The sequence below is a fragment of the Hippopotamus amphibius genome, chromosome 3 (genome assembly GCF_030028045.1).
Source record: "Hippopotamus amphibius kiboko isolate mHipAmp2 chromosome 3, mHipAmp2.hap2, whole genome shotgun sequence".
NCBI lineage: Eukaryota > Metazoa > Chordata > Mammalia > Artiodactyla > Hippopotamidae > Hippopotamus > Hippopotamus amphibius.
The window spans coordinates 159,314,306-159,331,783 of NC_080188.1; the positions used below are offsets into that span (position 1 = coordinate 159,314,306).

Here is a 17,478-nt window from a genome sequence, read left to right on the forward strand (position 1 = left end):
GATGCCCAATTAAATTTGAATTTCAGATAAATAAATACTTTTTTTTTTAAAGCATCAATATATCCCAAATATTGCATGGCCCATACTGATACCAAAAAAAAAGTATTCATTGTTCACCTGAGATTCAGTATTAATTGGGCATCCTGTATTTTTATTTGCTCCATCTGGCCCTCCTACTTGGGGCTAGTTTATTAACACCTGCTTACTTAACACCATCGTATACTACGTGTTGGGGCTGGGGATGGTGAGAGCTGTGCAAAGGAGATAGTTCCTGTTCCCAGAGTTTATACTCTGGTTTCCCTGAGAATTTTGCAGTCAGAAAAATAATCTCCTGGCCTATTTCAGTGACTGCGAGAATAAACTTAGAGCACAGCCTCTGTGTCCTCCTGCTGCCTAATGCAGAGTTATCCACGTTTACCTGATCACAGAACCACCTGAGACACCCCTCCCCTGGGGAGTCTGATTTTTTTGAAGAGGGAACCAGGTGCCAGCGGTTTTAACAGGAGCCCGGATGACCGTCCCGTTCAGGTAAGTCTGCGGAAGTCTGGCAGCCTTGGCGTTGGAGGCCTCTGAGTAACTCCTGGCATAACATTACGGTCAAATTACATCTGTTGAGGCAGCTTCAGATCGTCCACTCTTTTACAACCTACTCAAAATCACTGATACACATTTTGCAGTGCTGATCGTGTTTGTAAGTTGCTTTACAGGTCACGAAGTTCATCCCGTTTGGTCTGCAGTCTAATTCTCCAGGAAAGCCGGGAAGCTTATTTCCGCTTTACAGAGGAGGACAGGGGAGGCTCACAGGGGCTCAGTTCACCCAGCAGGCTCCAGAAGCCGCCCGAGCGGCAAAGCCCGCCCTCTCTCCCCCCACCAAGCTACCTCCTTTCGCGTACAAAACGCACGTGAGGACCACTGAGGCTGGAGTTCAGGTGACTTCCGCTCCCAAACCCCCAGGCCTGCCGTTAACAAACGGCGTTTGCTGGCGAGGTCGGTGCGCTGCCGGGCGCAGGCACGGGGGCCGGGGCCTCGCGGGCCGGCGCCTGACGCTCCGGGTGCGGAGTGGCGGGCCGCCCCCCGCGGGTCCCCTCCAGCCGCGCGGCCTGCTTGCGAGCCCGGGGGCCCGGAGCGGCGCGCGCGGGCACGGCGGCGGGGACGTGCGCCGAGGACGCGCGCGGGGCTGGTTCTCCAACCGCCGCTCCCGGGGAAAAGGGCGGCTTCCCGGGAAGCCCGCCGCCGCCGCCACCGCCGCCGCCGACCCGGAGGTGCGGAGAGGGTTGCTGGGAGCTCGGAGCGCGCGTGAACATCGCCGCCACCGCCGCCGCCACCCGGGACAGCCCGGAGGTTGGTGGCTGGTGACCGTAGCGGGTCCTCGGGAAGTTAGGTGTTGACTTTTTGCTTCGATTGACTGGGCTGAAAAAAAGAAACGCACGAGACGCTTTCCGTTTCCCATTCCCGTTCCTGCGGGCGCGCCCGAGGGCAGGGCAGAGGAGGCGCCGGGTCCCGCGGTGGAGACGGAGGCGGCGGGGGCCGTGCGCCGGGGTCGAGGCTGGGCTCCCCTCGGCCGGCCGAGTCTGCGCGCGCCCCTGCCGGCGTGCCCTCTCCCTGGCTTCGTCCCCGGTGTCTGGCACTGTTGCGGGAAATGTGGACGCTGGTCCCCTGACGGTCTCAGGAGTGCGCCTGCCCAACTGCCGCGGCTCCATTGACCCCCAAAGTTAGAGACTGTTTTTGCTTTCTACTCTCCGGACTGTGTCCCTCTTTTCTTCAACGTCTGGCCTTTAGGTGGCATCAGTCTTTACGTGGAAAGGCCCACCTCCTCGCAATCCCTACCAGAGTGGACGGGAGAAGTCCTAGGATGGATGGCATTGGTGTTAAGAAATGTGCTGCTTGATTGGTTCGTGGCTTTTGGATCAGGGCAGTCAGCCTAGCGAGTTGGCTTCCAGGGTGGTTTGCGTTATATGGGGGTGAGACTCATTGTTTCTATTCCTTTCTGATTTGTATTCCTCCTTCCTTCATTCGCAGAGCTGGGCGGTTACTTCCATGTGGTAAATGCTGTGTTAACAGGAGGAGAGGAGAGGGAAGGCTTTCCTGAGAAGGGGGTAGTTGTTATACTGGAATTTGAAGAATAAGTATGATTTTTTCCCCCTTTCATTCTTCATGTTTCGCTTTTCGTCTAATTTTTCTCCCTCCTTGCTCAGCGGTAGCCCTGAACTGTGATTAAGTGTTGGGTGAGAAGTGTTTCAGTTCTGACCTGAAAGATTGATCTAACAGTAAGGGGGATGATGTGCCTGTCAAGAGCTTTAAATCCATTATTTCTAAACCGTTCAGTAACTGGGAGGGATACTCAGTGTTAGCCCTTTTCACAGCAGAAGAAAGATTTAGAGGAGATGCGAAAGCCACATGGAGTAAATGTTGGGGTTGGGTTTTGCACTCCTTTGTCTGGGTCAAAACCTATGCTTTATCTACTTTTTACTTTGTGCCCTCCCTGGGGAATAGGTTATACAGACTAACTTAGAGTGAAGGCCAAATCTCTAGAGATGGCAGTCATTTTTGTGGGTGGCTAGATGTTGGTGGGAACTCTGTACGTAATGTCAGGAACTAGCCAGGGTGGGCCTTATTCATCTGTGTGTCTCCTTCCAGGGCAGGGCCTGGCTCCTTAACTGTTGCCTGGAGTTCCTTGGCTTGGGTGAGATACCTGATTCCTTGTAGGGTTTCTTTACCTTTTTTTTGTGCCATGGACTTCTTTGAAGTCTGGGAAAGCCAGTTTTTAAAAGGTATTTAAAAATACATAGAGTTACAAAATACATTGAAACTGTTCAAAATAGTGCAAAAACTCCCAAATTTATAATAGTATTTTGTTTCTTTATTAATGCATTAAGTAACAAAATTCAGTGCTGTATCAGATGAGTCTCAGAATTTCAAAATAGTGATGCCCATGTAAATGATATTTTGCACTATTTGCAACAGCTGCACTGTAGTTTGACAGAATCTGTGACTCTTTATTGGTGACAGAATCACCAGAAATGCTCTTAATGGTTTGGTTTGCTCTCCACATATATATCAAATGAAATCCCGAATTTCAGTTAGAGGTTTGTGAAAATAGAAGATGTATGAGAAGGGACTTTCTTGGTGGTGCAGTGGTTAAGAACCCGCCTGCCAATGCAGGGGACATGGGTTCTATCCCTGGTCCAGGAAGATCCCACTTGCAGCAGAGCAACTAAGCCCATGTACCACAGCTACTGAGCCCATGTGCTGCAAAGTACTGAAGACCGCATGCCTAGAGCCCGTGACTGAAGACTGCATGCCTAGAGCCCGTGCTCCGCAACAAGAGAAAGCCACTGCACTGAGAAGCCCATGTACCACATCAAAGAGTAGCCCCCACTCGCCACAACTAGAGAAAGCCTGCATGCAGCAACGAAGACCCAATGCAGCCAAAAAAAAAAAAAAGGATGTATGACAAAATAAATTTATGGCCTTCTGAATTCTACCTATGGACACCTTGTGGGTGGAGGGCTGGCTATCTAGGTTACAAACCCTGCTTAGTGGTGGTTTTTCTTCCTCCACGTTCTTGCTGGCCACCCTATAGCGTTACTAATAGCTGTTTCCTTCTCCTTTAGTTCATGTCTCCTCTCCCTCAGGTTTACAGTTGTTACTGGTGATAAAAGCTGTTGAGAGAGAATTGCTGGATTGTTTACATGCTCTACCTGTGCTGCTCCTTCTGTGCATAATTCTGCTGGAGGATATGCCTATGATCATGGACTTATTTGTGTCATATAATGTATGACCATCTTCCCTTCCTTCCTCCCCTCCAATGGTGTATGATATTACCAGTGTCAGTGAAGAAAAAGGAGTTATCACTATGTATCCTACAGACATCTAAAAACCATCAGATGTTATTATGAACAATTTTATGGGAATACATTTGGAAATTCAGATGAAATGGACAAGTTTTTTGAGTAAAATACCTTTTAAGATGTAAGAACTAGAAAATCTGTATAGTTCCATATCTAAAAAGAAATTAAATTTGTAGTTTAAAACCTTTTCATAGCAGAATTTTCAGGCCCAGATGGTGTCACTAGTGCAATCTTACAAACAGGAACAGAAAGGATACTCCCTGACTGCTTTTATGAGGCCTGTATAACCTTGTTACTAAAGCTTGATACGGAGGTTACAGGAAACTATAGGCCAAACTCTCACAGAAAAGATGCAAAAGGCCTAAAATGATGTATTGGTAAATCAAGTCTAGCAACCTATACCTATATTTATAGGATACTAAATCATGACCAAGCTGGATTTATTCCAGGAATGTAAACTCTGTCTAACAGTAGAACATCAATAAATGTAATTTAACCACTGTCACAGAATAAAGGAGAGAAACTACTTGATAAAATTCAACACCCATTCATGATAGAAATTGTTTGCAAGCTAAAACATTATTGAGAGAATTTAAAGATTTGAAATAATGGAGGGTAAGTCATTGCTCTACAAATAAATCTGTGGATTCAGTATAATCCCAGTCAAAATCTCAGCATTTTTTTTTTCAAAAATAGTTAATAAGCCAACTTTAAAATATATGTAGAAATTCTAGACAATCTAAGTAAAAGAACAAAGTTGTAAAACTTAAGCTACTAGATCAGTACTGTATGTAATTTGTCAGTGTGATGTTGGCGCAATGCTGGATAGACCATGGAACTGAGTAGAGAATCCAAAACAGGCTCACGTATGTGAGGTCTCTTGATTTATGACAGAAGTGACACTGCAGTGCTCTGGAGAAAGGACAGCCTTTTCAGTAAATGATGCTGGGCAATTGGCTATTCCAAATGGACAAGAGGAATTTTGATCAAGTACCTCACCCCATATACAAAAGTTAATCAAGATACATCATATATCTAAATGTGAAATCTGAAACAAGAAAGCTTTTGGAAGAAAGCAGAATAAAACACCTTTATGACAAAGGTTTATTGATTAGGACCCAAAAAGCGCTAATGATAAAGGAAAGTCTTGGTAAGAACTATTGTTCATCTAAAGAGTCAGTAAAAAGAGTGAAAAGGCAAGCTACAGAATGGGTGAAGGTATTTGTGATAGTTATATCCAATAAAGGACTCATACCCAGAATGTAGAAATGATTTTTACAAATCATTGAGAAAGAGCCCAGTAGAAAGATGGGCAAGTTACTTCACAAAAGAGGATTTCCAAATTCCTAATAAACATATGAAAAAGTGGTTAACCTTATTATTAGTTAGGGAAATGCAAATTAAAACCACAATGGGGTATCTATACTTACCAGAGTGGCTAAAACCAAACAGAGCAAGATAAAAAACCCTGTCAATGCTGAGTGCTGGTTAGGGCATGGAAAACTGGACCTCTCATACATTGCGTGATTAGTACAACTGTTCTGGAAATGCTTTTGCAGTATCATTTACTAAAGCTGGACATACATACCCTATGACTGAGCTGCTCCATGCACTGATAAACACAAAGCAGTCAGGCAGATATATTTGCACCAAAAGACATGTAAAAGAATATGCAGAGCAGTGTTATTCCTAATAGACTCAAGTGGGAAACAACTCATGGGTTCATCAGTAGTAGAATGAACAAAAGCATAAGTAAATTACTTACACGATGGAATTCTCCAGAGCAATGAGAATGAACAAATTATTGCTTCACATACAACATGGGTGAGCCTCACAAATAGAAAGCTGAGAAAAAAGAAGGTAGACACAGCAAGAGTAAGGGCTATGTGAATCCTTTTTCTTTTTTTTTAAGTTCAAAAATGGCAAAACTAAATAGGGTGCTAGGAGTCAGACTAATAGTCACCTTTAGTGGAGTTACAAGGAAAGGACAGAAGGGGCATTCAGTTTTTTAATCTAAGTAGTAATTACTGGAGTGAGTCTGCGTTTTGAAAGCCTTACATTTTTTTTCTCTTTATTTAAGCATACTTTAACACAAAGTTTACTTAAAATATATTATTTAAAAATTTGATTCAGATGCCGCTAATCTGGGGAGTGTAAGATGTGGTGAGCATGATTCTTGGTGATTAAAAAGGCTTAAAATAGGTTGAGAATTTTCCAGGGAAAGGATACAATATCACATCAGTAGCTTTTCTGAACTAGGGGCTTATAAATCTGAATCCTTTTCTGCCAATCTTTAACAGCAGAGATCTGGCTTAAGGGCAGTTCATATAAAAGGACTTAGAGTTATGTTTGATATTAAGATTGATATCCGTGTGAGACAGAAGCCAAAAAAATGCTAAGTTGAGAACTGAATACAAAATTTTTTCAGATTTCATTTTCTTGCAATTTGTTTTTAACGTTTATAACCATTTGATTAAAATATTCTGATATTTTATATAAATCCTTTTAATGAGGTACTTTCCTTCCACTAGGCCATGAACTAATTGAGGGCAGGGGTAGCATATTAGTTTCCTATTGTTTCTGTAACAAATTACCACAAACTTAGTGACTTCATACGACAGAAATTATTTTACAGTTCTGGGATGAGAAGTGCAAAATGGGTTGGCAGGGCTGCATTCCTGCTGGAGGCTTGGAGTGGTGGGGGGTGGGGCTGAGAGGTGGTATCTTTTTTCATTGCTGCTGTTCTCTGCCTCTTACATTCCTTTGTTCTTGGCCCCTTCCTCCATCTTCAAAGCGTATCACTCTAAGCTCTGCTTCCATCGTCACATCTCCTCTCTGTCTCTGACCCTCCTTCCTCCCTCTTAGAAGGACCCTTGTGATTACATCGGGCCCATGTAGATAATCAGGGATAATGTCCCCATCTCAAGATCTTTAACTGAATCACATCTGCAAAGTCCCTTTGCCATGCAAGGTAACATATTGACACGTTCAGGGATTAGGGCATACACGTTTCTGGGGGAGCTATAATTGGGGGGGTCCTACAGATGGAATCTATATTTTGTCTTCACAAATAGCACAGTTCCTGATCTTCAGTAGGAGCTCATTGATGTTTGTCGAATGAAGGAATGAATCTAAGATTTCACTATTTTAAGTATGGTTTCGGAAGAAGAGAAACAATGGTCTTGCCACAGCTGGAATTTTGGGTTTAGCTTTAGGTACCTATACTATAAAGAGACAACTGACAGAACTGGCTTGGCAAAGGGTCTGGGAACCAAGACATTGAAATAACTGAAGGAAGCATGGGGGTTTGTCATAGAAGAAGGCTTGGAATGGAGAGGGTAGCATTAATTATCTTTAAATATTTGAGGGAGCATGATTGGCAAGAATAATTAAGCCTTTCAGTATACATAATAATAGTAGCAATAATATTAAACACAAGCATAAGCATTTTAGAACTTACTATGGCCAAGGTAATGGCCTATCTCTTTGTAAACCCATGTAATCCTCACAGCAACTCTGAGGGTTATTATCTATTTTATAAGTAAGGACATTGAGGCACAGCGAGGTCATGCAGCTTGTGCTAGGTCACACAGCTAGAAAGTAGCAAAGCTGGGATTCAGCCTTTGGCACTCTGACTCCAGACCCATCCTCTAAACTATCATGCTCTCCTACCTTCATGCTCTTAGTTCCAGCAGGTACAATAGGACTAGTAGCAGAATGTTTTTTAGAAATAGAGGGGCAGATTTTGACTCAGTTTAAGGGAAAAAAAAAAAGATGGTAACAATCAGAACTTCTTCGAAGCAGGAGTCTCCCTGCCTTACAGTGTTACTGGGCATGGTCACATAGGTTATTGTAAAAGGAATTCCCAAACTGGCTGGAGATTAGACCAGATGACAATACAGATTTTGAAATTTTGGGAATATAATTCTTTAAAATATACATCTCTCTCAACCTTTGTGATACTTTATGTAATAAAGATCTACTGTGAGATGTAGTTTTTCCACTAACTTTCCAGATTTAATTTATGAGGAATTCTAACATACTGGTATGGTAAGCCATGGCCCTGCCCCTTTTTAAGGTGCCATTGCTACTCCTCCAGTAAAAGAGATGGAAGCTGTTCTCTCTTCCCCCTTGAATCTAGGCTGGGCTCTTGACCAATAAAATGTTCTGTGAATTCTAGAGCCTGGTCCTTAAGAGACCTTGTACCTCTTGCCTTTATTCTTTTAAGACCCTGAAGCCTCCATGCTATGAAAGGTCCAGCCTACTGGAGGATGAGTGCCCATGTGGAAGAGAAGTAAGGCTAGCTGACAGCTGGCACCAAATGCCAGACATGTGGGTGAGATCACGTTGTCCCCTCCAGCTTCCTTGAGCCATGCAGTGACTTAGTCATATGAGTGATGCCAGGTGAGATCAGCAGAAGCACTGCCCAGATTGCCATCCCATAGAATTACGAGAGAGACTAGATCTCGGTATTTTAAGCCACTGTGTTTTGAGATGGTTTATTGTGCAGTGATATATAACATTTGGTGCATATTTGGAAGTAGTGGTATGTATTTTTAAATATTCTGTAATTAGAGTTTTGCCCAGCCCAGTGGACCTCTCCAGTCTAGCTGATCATTCCAATGCGTTGGTGCAGCCTTTCTGGGTTTGGAAGAGTGTTTCTCCTTAGTATCGTGTGGGTAGAAGAATAAGACTCTTTGTAAGATTCTTAAGCAGGGTTTGGAGAACACTGTACTGTGAGAGGACACGATGAATCTGGGCCTGGTTTTCCTGGTAAAAGTCAAGTAATTTATATTCTGCAAAATAGGTTTCCGTTTCATCAAGTTGGACCTGGAAAAGAGCAAGTCTCCTAACATCTTTTCCAAATGTGCTAGAATATTGCTCTACTATTTCATTTTCTTTTCTTCAAAACCATTGTCATTTCAGTGGGCATGAGTTCCTTTTACTTTATTACTTTGTGGTTTCCAGAGTGCTCATTTGTTCCTAAATTTAGAACTATTTCAGTTTTACTCAGCCCTTATCTCTAAATAATTGCTGACTTTCCTCTCTTATATCCAAGGTAAGATATTGGTTTGGTTTAGTTTGTTTTTTTCAGTAAATCTTTTAAAGAATGTAACCGAGTTAGGTGTTTCATGTGTATTTTGATTACATCTAGTTAATTTCTTCCTGGCGAGTATCTATGTTATACATAACTTTAAATTCTTTTGCATGTATGTAGTTTATATTATCTTCTAGCTTTCCCAGTGAATTGATTTTATCATAAATGTTGACAAAAATGAATCCGTGAACCCTGTAAGAATAGGGAGGTGGGTGAGAGAAGGCTCTGGAATTAGACTTGATGAGTGTGAATCTAAGCTGTGCTGCTTACCAGCTGTGTGATTTAGGGCAGGTTTCTCCATTCTTCTGGGCTTTGGTTGTCTTTTGTGTTAAATGAGGATACCAGAAGTACCAACCTCAAAGAGCTGTTATGGAGATTAAATGAAAGAATACTTGTAAAGTGCTTTCTCAGCACAGATAATCTGTAAATGTACTTATTAAACTACAGCTGTTACTAAACTCCGGGTAAACGCAGTAGGGTATTTGATGATAGCCCATGTAGTGCTAAATGTCAAGGGTGAGGAGCAGAAAAGCATGCAGAGTGGAAGTGTTGGAATCCATTTGTTGTGCTTATCGAAAATAAAGATAAAGGACTTTTGCAGAGATATTGGACATTGCTGGGGAAAAGCATCTTACAGGAGTCGTGTGTATGCACACTTCAGGCTTTGGCGTAGTGAGCTGTACTTTTCTGCCAAGAGTATGGAACAGGATTTCTACCCAAGAGAGTGGGAGTTGAGAAGTTGGGTTCTGTTTTTTGCTCCATTGCTGGCTTCTCTGGGTTCTTGGGCAGATCGTGTCTTTTCTCTGAGCAGGATTCTGATTCCTGAAAAAAAGAGTGAACAGTTAGCCCTCCTGGTGAGAATGAGAGTGGATGGCATCTCTGAAAACAGGTGGCGTGTTAAATTACAATGTGAATGCTAATGTGCATTGCTTCTGTATAGAAACATCTCTCTTAGTGGAGGCATTCTTGCCATTTTACAGCTAAGAGTTTATTATGTGGGCCTCTTGAGTTCTATAGTTTCCAGATAAATGCTTTTTGGAAATACTCAGCCTGGGGCTCTTATACCCAATATGGGGGTAGAGAAATCTTGTTCCTCCAGTTTGACTTCTTTCCCTTAATCCCAGGGAAACCTCTGCTACGATTTTCTTCCGAGACCTAAGCTTTTTTTGTTTTGTTTTGTTTTTTTTGTTTGTTTGGGTTTTTTTGTTTTGTTTTTTTAAATAAATTTATCTATTTATTTATTTATTGGCTGCATTGGGTCTTCACTGCTGCGCACAGGCTTTCTCTAGTTGCGGAGAATCCTTTATTCTATCCACCCCCCCCGTCCCCCCCCACACACTGCCTCATGGACTAGTTTGGTGCCAGGTGCAACTTAATTTTTCCTCCTCTGTGTTGCTTGGTTCTAGCACTTTCTCTCCACTTCCCACTGGGGGCCTAAATTGCTGACCTCCCTAGAGGTCGTAAAATAGCATCTTTAAAGCTGTTAAGGCTACAATATCTCATAGCTGAATACTGTTGATGAGGGTGAGAAACTGGCATCAAGTGAAGACAAAGAGAGAAAATGCACTTAAGATTAGGTCTTGGGGGGCTTCCCTAGTTGCACAGTAGTCCTTGGAGTCTGGTTGGGAATTTGTCACACACAAGGGGCTTCTTCCTGAAGCTTCACACAGAAATTAAATGTACTGGCTCATAAGCCTGAGGTTTCTTCAGGAAATTAAGTCCAAACCTGTCATCATATATGTTTCAGACCCTTTGCCACTTGACTCCTAAACTATCTACATTTTTTTCTTCCTCACAGTCCTGGCCAGTATTCCTTCCGAAGTGGAAGTTCTTAGACACATCTTCACCATCAGACATCCCAGCAACCTGCCTTAGCTCTCACATATCAGTAATACAACCTCCTTTATATAGCTTGATGAGGTAGACTCCTACTTAAAAACAGGTTGCACTGCTGTAGATTGGCTGTTTCCTATAGAAATCATGATATAAATGGTGATGAGTTTCTAGGCTGTCTCATGGACGCCCTCTTAGGTGATAATGTTGCTGCAGGCCTGAAACTATGCATGAAAAACAGGAAAGAGGCATTACTTGCACCTTTGAGTAAGGGCTTCTTTGATTTCATCGTGGTAGCTTATGCCTAAAGAAGAACGTAAGCATGTTTAGAAAATGAGACATAGAAACTTGAGAATTTTCTGAGTTTTTAGGAACCTTTATGGGTTTGGACATTTTTAAAAAAAGTTTTAGTTATATTCCCAAAGGTACAGCTTTGTGTTGTGTTATTGAATCCTTTAAAGCATCTACTCTGATTGGCTCTCTGAGTGCACAGCTGAAATGAACAGAGGGGGAAAAAAAACACTAGGGAAAGGAATTTCCTTGAGATATGTGGACAAAAGTTGAAAAGAAGTATTAAGGAAGAAAGATCTCTTAAAAAGGACAGGTAGGTGTCTATGTGGGGGTGGTCTTTTGAGGTCACATTCCTGGGATTGTAAATGAGGCTAGAAAAGTGAGTGCTGCATATAATCCCTTTGGGGCTAAGAATAGAGGTGCTGAGAAGAGACACTGGGTGGAGAGCTCTCCAGGTGACCCCAAGGACAGTTTGTTTGCTGTCTGGGGTGGCCTTGGGTCGGATGCAGGGAGAGGACAAGGATGAGACATTGTAGAGAGCTCTGGGGATGCCGATCAGCTGAAGAAGGCCCAGCAGCAGGTAGGATGCTCACCCCCTCCCCCCACGGAAGGTCAGTTAGATGTCATCAATTCAGAAAGAAAACCAGGGCTCTGGCCAGGTAAGCTCCTGATGAGTGAAATTCACTAACTGGTCCTGCTGGACAGATCTTAGCTCATGTTTATTGGGTGCTTACTCTGTGCCAGGCCCTAGGTAAACATTTTACATTTAATCCATTCAATAACTCTGTGAGGAAACGTATCTGGAGAGTTGTGATCTACTTATATTCCTCAGCTAGTCAGCGGCAGAGCCTGGTCTCCCCCAAGGTCTGCCTGATGCAGAATTTACCACTGTGCTATCAGCCCTGGTCTAGTCCCCAAATTTTGGTCTAGTCCCCAAATTTTAAATATGAGGACACAGCCCTGGTGCTTTGTTGCTTTTTCCTATGTATCTTTGTGTATATGTCTGCAAAACATAGACAGTATAGCTAAGAGCAGCATCCCAAAGGGAAATATTGTGACACTGAGTTTTCTAGTTTTCTAGTTTCCTGACAGTTAAATCACTAATTCAGGGGAATTGTCCTAGAAGGAGAATGTACATGAAAAGCTTCAAAGGAGCAGGGTTTCTACAACTTTGGTTTAATCTCCAAGATTATTTATGTTCACATTTCAGTAGCATTTGAAGAAGGGTTCAGCTCTTTGTTAATTGAGGAAATCAACTAATATAGTAATACCAACATCCTTGGAAAAGAGAGACAATATAAAACCCAGAGGTTGAAATTCACTTCCCACTAAATGGAAATTTACTATATTCCTACAAAGTTCCAGAAAGAAATCTTAACATATTCTAGAAGATGCCAGGTATTTAAAAATAAACTGTGACTAGAAATGTATGAAGCTAGAAGTGGTTCTGAAAAGTAGTAGGGGAACTTGAGAAGGCATTGTTAAAGTACTAGGGCTAAGAGAGCTTGGGATTGAAAGCATGAGTGGCTGCTTCTTGATCTTTTAGGAGAGCTGCAGGAGAAACTCAGACTAGACTGGCTTGGCAATTTTTAGGTAATTACCGGGGGTCCTCTGGTTGCAGGACCGTTGGTTTCTGACCTCATATTTTATGAAAGTTTTACTGAGCCCAAGCTCGAACTGCTTACTGCACTACAGGCCAGTAAATTGAGAGACAACATGTTGGGGCAAGGAATAGTGACTTTATTTGGAAAGCCAGCAGACTGAGAAGATGGTGGACTAGTGTCCCAAAGTATCATCTTACCTGAGTTCGAATTCAGTTTCTTTTATTGTAAAAGAAGAGAGGGTGTGGCTGGTTGTTGCAAACACCTTGGTGTCAGAATCCTTTGTTGTTGCATCTGTCCGCGTAGGTCAGATGGTCCTGATGTTCCTGTGAACCTTCAGCAAGACAAATGTTATTCTCTGTTCTGCAACTTTTTAACTCTATATGAATGGAAAAGTGTTATACCATTAAAGGTTGGAGCCTTGAGAATGGGCTATCCTGTATATTTCAGGCTATAGACAATATTTTTAACTTGTAGCAAAAGCAATAGAATACAAAGGTTAAAGTAAAAGAAATAGATCCAATATGGAGTCAGATTTGTTCTTCCCTATTACAAAAGCTAAAGTTTATATCCTTTCCTGCTCTGTTTCCCTGTAGCCTGAAGAAAGGAGTTTGTGTGTGGCAAATTCCCAGCCAGGCTCTAAGGACAAATAACCCTGTGAACTGGCACTAATGGGGCTGGCTGTACCTGAGATGGGATGGAATGGGGGCCCAGTGGTCCCAAGACGTGGCTTTGAGCCCTGGCTCAGTTATTTCTGATTGTGTGACCTCACTGTGCTTCACATTCATCATCTGTAAATGCCTACCTCCCTTGCTCCACCTACTTCACCTGGCTGTTGTGAGCATAAAATTAACTCATGTGTGAATTCTGATTTTCGGCATTACTGTCACGTATTAGAAGTGCTTGCTTGGGGCTTAAAATTTTGCTCTTGTTTTAATTTGACATCCACAGTGAGACATGTTTGAGAGGTTTAAGTAAAGCAATGCAGGCCATGAAAGGGTTTACATGTAATTAACTCTTTGTTATTCGGGAACTGATCATTTAATTTGCAGAATTTTAGAACTTCCTGTTACCTGCTTTATTACTTAGAATATAGACATGGCTGCCATAACAGAGAGATCGAGAATAGCACAGGCTTATACAACCTGGGAATGCTTTTCTGTTTCATGTATCAGTCCAGATATAAGATGTTCAGGGCAGCTTTGGGGGTGGGGGTGGGGTGGTACATGCAGTCAGGGACAGAGGTGCCTCTGTCTTGTTTTCCTATGTGGCTTTTACCACTTGGTCCAAAGGTGGCTGCTCCAACTCCACCCAGCAGGAAGGGGATGACCACAGCCTCAGAGCCAGAACTGTTCAAATGTCCACACTTGGATACACTGTAGAGTTGAGCTCAGCGTCCATGTGTTCAGATAAAAATTCAATTACTGTGTAAGAAGGGAGACTGCATATACAGGGTGGGCAACTAGCAGTGTCTGCCAATGGGATTATGCTATTAACTTATTTTTAAGAAGCGCCCAGAAGGTGGAAGACAGAGTGGTTTTATTAATCCATTCTTAGAAACAGCGATGGGATGACATTTGAAGGGGAGAGCAAGGAGGTTAAGGCTGTTGGCTTAGAAGAGGTTTGGAGATGATTTGTGCTTTTCTTTTATTCAGGCTTTTGAATAGTAATTTATTATTGATTCATGACGCGTTTAGTAGTCCTTTCTTGCTACATTCCATGTCCTGTGCTAGGTTCTGGGGATTCAGGGATTATGGTCCCTACTCTTTAAATGTCCATTCCACTCTAAAGGGGGAGACAGGTGTGGCAGGTGATGAGGACAGAGTATCTGGTGTCACTGGTGATGGGAGGCAAATGGGGGACTGTGGAAGCTCAAAGGGAAAGACCTGTCTACCCTGGGTAGGCAGAGGATGTGTGTGTGTGTGTGTGTGTGTGTGTGTGTGTAATGTGATGCAGGTGGGATAAGGTTATGGCAGGAGGAGGTGTGATAGGAGGAGGGTTATGTCTGTATCCCCTTGAATAGTGATGGGTCCTTGGGAGAGCAAGTGAACTGGCTGGTGATAAGATGCTGTCCTCTAGTGTCAAGTTTATGGCCTAATGTTTTTATTTCTGTTTCTCTTCCTAGAAACTCTCAGCGTGGACCAGGGACCCTTTGTCACAAGGAGCAATGCTGCCACGATGGGAACTGTCGTTTTACCTGTTTGCTTCCCTCGGCTTCCACTTCTATTCTTTCTACGAAGTTTACAAAGTCTCCAGAGGTAAGGCCCCAACTTTTCTAAACTTGTATCAAGAAAGAAAGGTGGAGGAGACAGTGCTCAGCCGTGGAAGATGCAGGAAGATGGCCTCATGGGCTCGGGATGACTCGAGCCCCACTTTGCTTTCCCCTCGTCTTGGACAGTTTGAATCAATGACCTGAGTCGGTAGAGTTTTCCATCCTAATCCTGGATCTTTTAAGTTAACCCCTTGGCTGGTCTTTTGTAATACGAAGGTTTGATTCAATGGCTGTTGAAGGCCATGGAGATGATTTGCATTCATAATTAGCAGTAACCTTTTAAACTTCTCTCTCACCATCACTTCTGTCAGACACATGGAGGCTGCCCATGGTTTTGGAGGCCCAGACTCCTTTCCTCTTCTTGTTCTGCTGTCCACAGTGCTTTTGTGCACATGTTGAAGAGGAATCATTACCAAGTCCTCATGCCAGCCCATGGGAAGGGGGATGAGAACCCTCCTCTCCTTTGAGGGCAGCTTGGAACAAACACTGCCTTGTCACTTCTGCTCACACCAGTGGGCCAGCACCAAGTTCCCTGGCCACAGCTGGAAGGCTAGGAAGTATTGTCGTTAGCTTGGTGGCCATGTGCTACATAAAGCTTCCCACACTGGGGAAGAATCAAAGAAAGAATTTTGGAGGGTCCATGAGTGGTCTCTTGTGTAGTCAGGGACAACTTCCTAGAGGTGATGGTGAGCCTTGTCTTAAGGAAAAACAGAAGTCGGCCAAGTGGAGAAGCAGGCAGAGGCTCTGTGGACAGAGATGTGTTTGCAGGCAAACGGACAAGCATGTGCAATACCATTGGGGTGTGAGAAAACGGAGCATGACCTGGGAACTCCAAACCACTCGGTAGGGCTGGAGTGTAGTGCATGGAGGGAGACTGGCAAGAGTTGAGCTTAGATCAAAGAGTGGGGTAGATTGTGAACAACACTGTGTATTCATTTGGCTGAGGAGTCTGGACTTTATCTTGAAGGCAGGGGGGTTTGCTGAAAGTAATTGTGGTCACTTAAAATGGCAAAGGTAGGCTTTTTAAAAAAGTTTTATTTATTTATTTATTTATTTATTTATTTAGCTTGTGCAGGGTCTTAGTTGTGGCAGATGGGCTCCTTAGTTGCGGCTTGGCAGCTCCTTAGTTGTGGCATGCGAACTCTTAGTTGCGGTATGCATGTGGGATCTAGCTCCCCAACCAGGGACTGAACCTGGGCCCCCTGCATTGGGAGTGCAGAGTGTTAACCACTGCACCACCAGGGAAGTCCCAGCAAAGGTAGATTTTGGGAAGCCCAGTTGCCAGTGTTGTGCTACTCTCAGCGTCTGCCTCCCTGTGGTCACAGGATCGGCCTTGCTCCCAACCTACATGTGTCCCACTCAAAGCCATGGACTTGGTTGCAGAGACTGACCATCTAAAGCAGATGAAGACTGTTTGGTGCAGGCTATCTGAGTAGCTGCATTCCCCTGCTGGAGGCTCTGAGGGCCCATGTGCAAGGAGCTCGCCTTCTCTGTGTAAGGCACCGTGTTAAGTACTTTATGTGCCTCGTCTCATTCTGTCTTTAGAGTAGCCCTGTGAGATGGTGTATTACTTACAAGACAGGCTTGGCTGCAGAAACACAGCTTCCAAAATAACTGTGGTCAGGGCTGATATGGTGTCTGGATAGCACCCATGACCCTGGCTCCTTCTACTATGTTCCTCTGCCATCCTTGACATATGGTTCCCCTTCGTGATGTGAGGTGGCTGCTCTAGCTGCCGTGTTCCCTTTTTTCCCAGCAGGAAGCATGGAAGGGATGGGGAGGACAGACCCTCCCTTTTTCAGAGCAAAACCTTGAAAGTTGCTTGTATCATATTTATTCATGTACTGTTCGCTAGAACCTAGTCCTGTGGCCATATCAACTATGAGGGAAGCTATTAAATGTAACGTTCGGTTGGGAGGCCATTTTTTCCAGCGAAACTGGAGGATTCTATTATAGAGGAAGAAAGAATGAGAAGAATGGGTGTTAGCAGTTAATCATTAGTCTTTTCTGTAAATGGGTGTCATTGTTATCCATTGTTACATAACAAACCATCCTGAAGCTTTGGATTTAAAACAGACACTGCCATTTATTATCGCTTACCGTTCTCTGAGGTTTTTTCCCTTTTAAATAGACAATGTTTTAGAGCAGTTTTAGGTTCACAGCAAAATTGAGCAGGAAATACAAAGAGCTTCTATGCACTCAGTGTCCCCACACAAGCACAGCCTCCCTAACTAACAACATCCTATACCAGAGTTGTTACAGTTTGTTGCAATTGACAGACCTGTATTGATACATCACTATCACTCAAAGCCCATAGTTTACAGTAGGGTTCTGTTCTTGGTGGTGTTCATGCTGTGAGTTTGAGATGTGTATATTACATGTATCCATCATAGTATCATACAGAGTAGTTTCACTGAAAGAATCCTGTGTTCATCCCTCCCTCTCCTTTAACCACTGGCAACCAGTTATCTTTTTACATCGCCATAGTTTTACCTATTTCAGTTTTTTTTTTAATTTTTAAATTTTTTTGGA

At 43.3% G+C, this 17,478-nt stretch overlaps 1 protein-coding gene across 7 annotated transcripts in view; it reads left to right on the plus strand.

Annotated features, from left to right (window-relative positions):
* The first annotated feature begins 291 nt into the window (after positions 1 to 291).
* HHAT (hedgehog acyltransferase) overlaps positions 292 to 17,478 on the plus strand; it is a 324,736-nt gene continuing 307,549 nt past the window's right edge. For 4 of the 7 annotated variants that reach the window (XM_057727695.1, XM_057727701.1, XM_057727700.1 and 1 more), the window contains exons 1-2: positions 1,204 to 1,341; positions 14,800 to 14,932. In XM_057727695.1, coding sequence (XP_057583678.1) covers positions 14,842 to 14,932 — 91 coding nt within the window. In that variant the 5' untranslated portion in view covers positions 1,204 to 1,341; positions 14,800 to 14,841. Of the gene's footprint in view, positions 529 to 1,185; positions 1,382 to 14,799; positions 14,933 to 17,478 lie in introns of those variants that run through there. The other 3 variants (XM_057727696.1, XM_057727697.1, XM_057727698.1) reach the window with 3 other exon arrangements.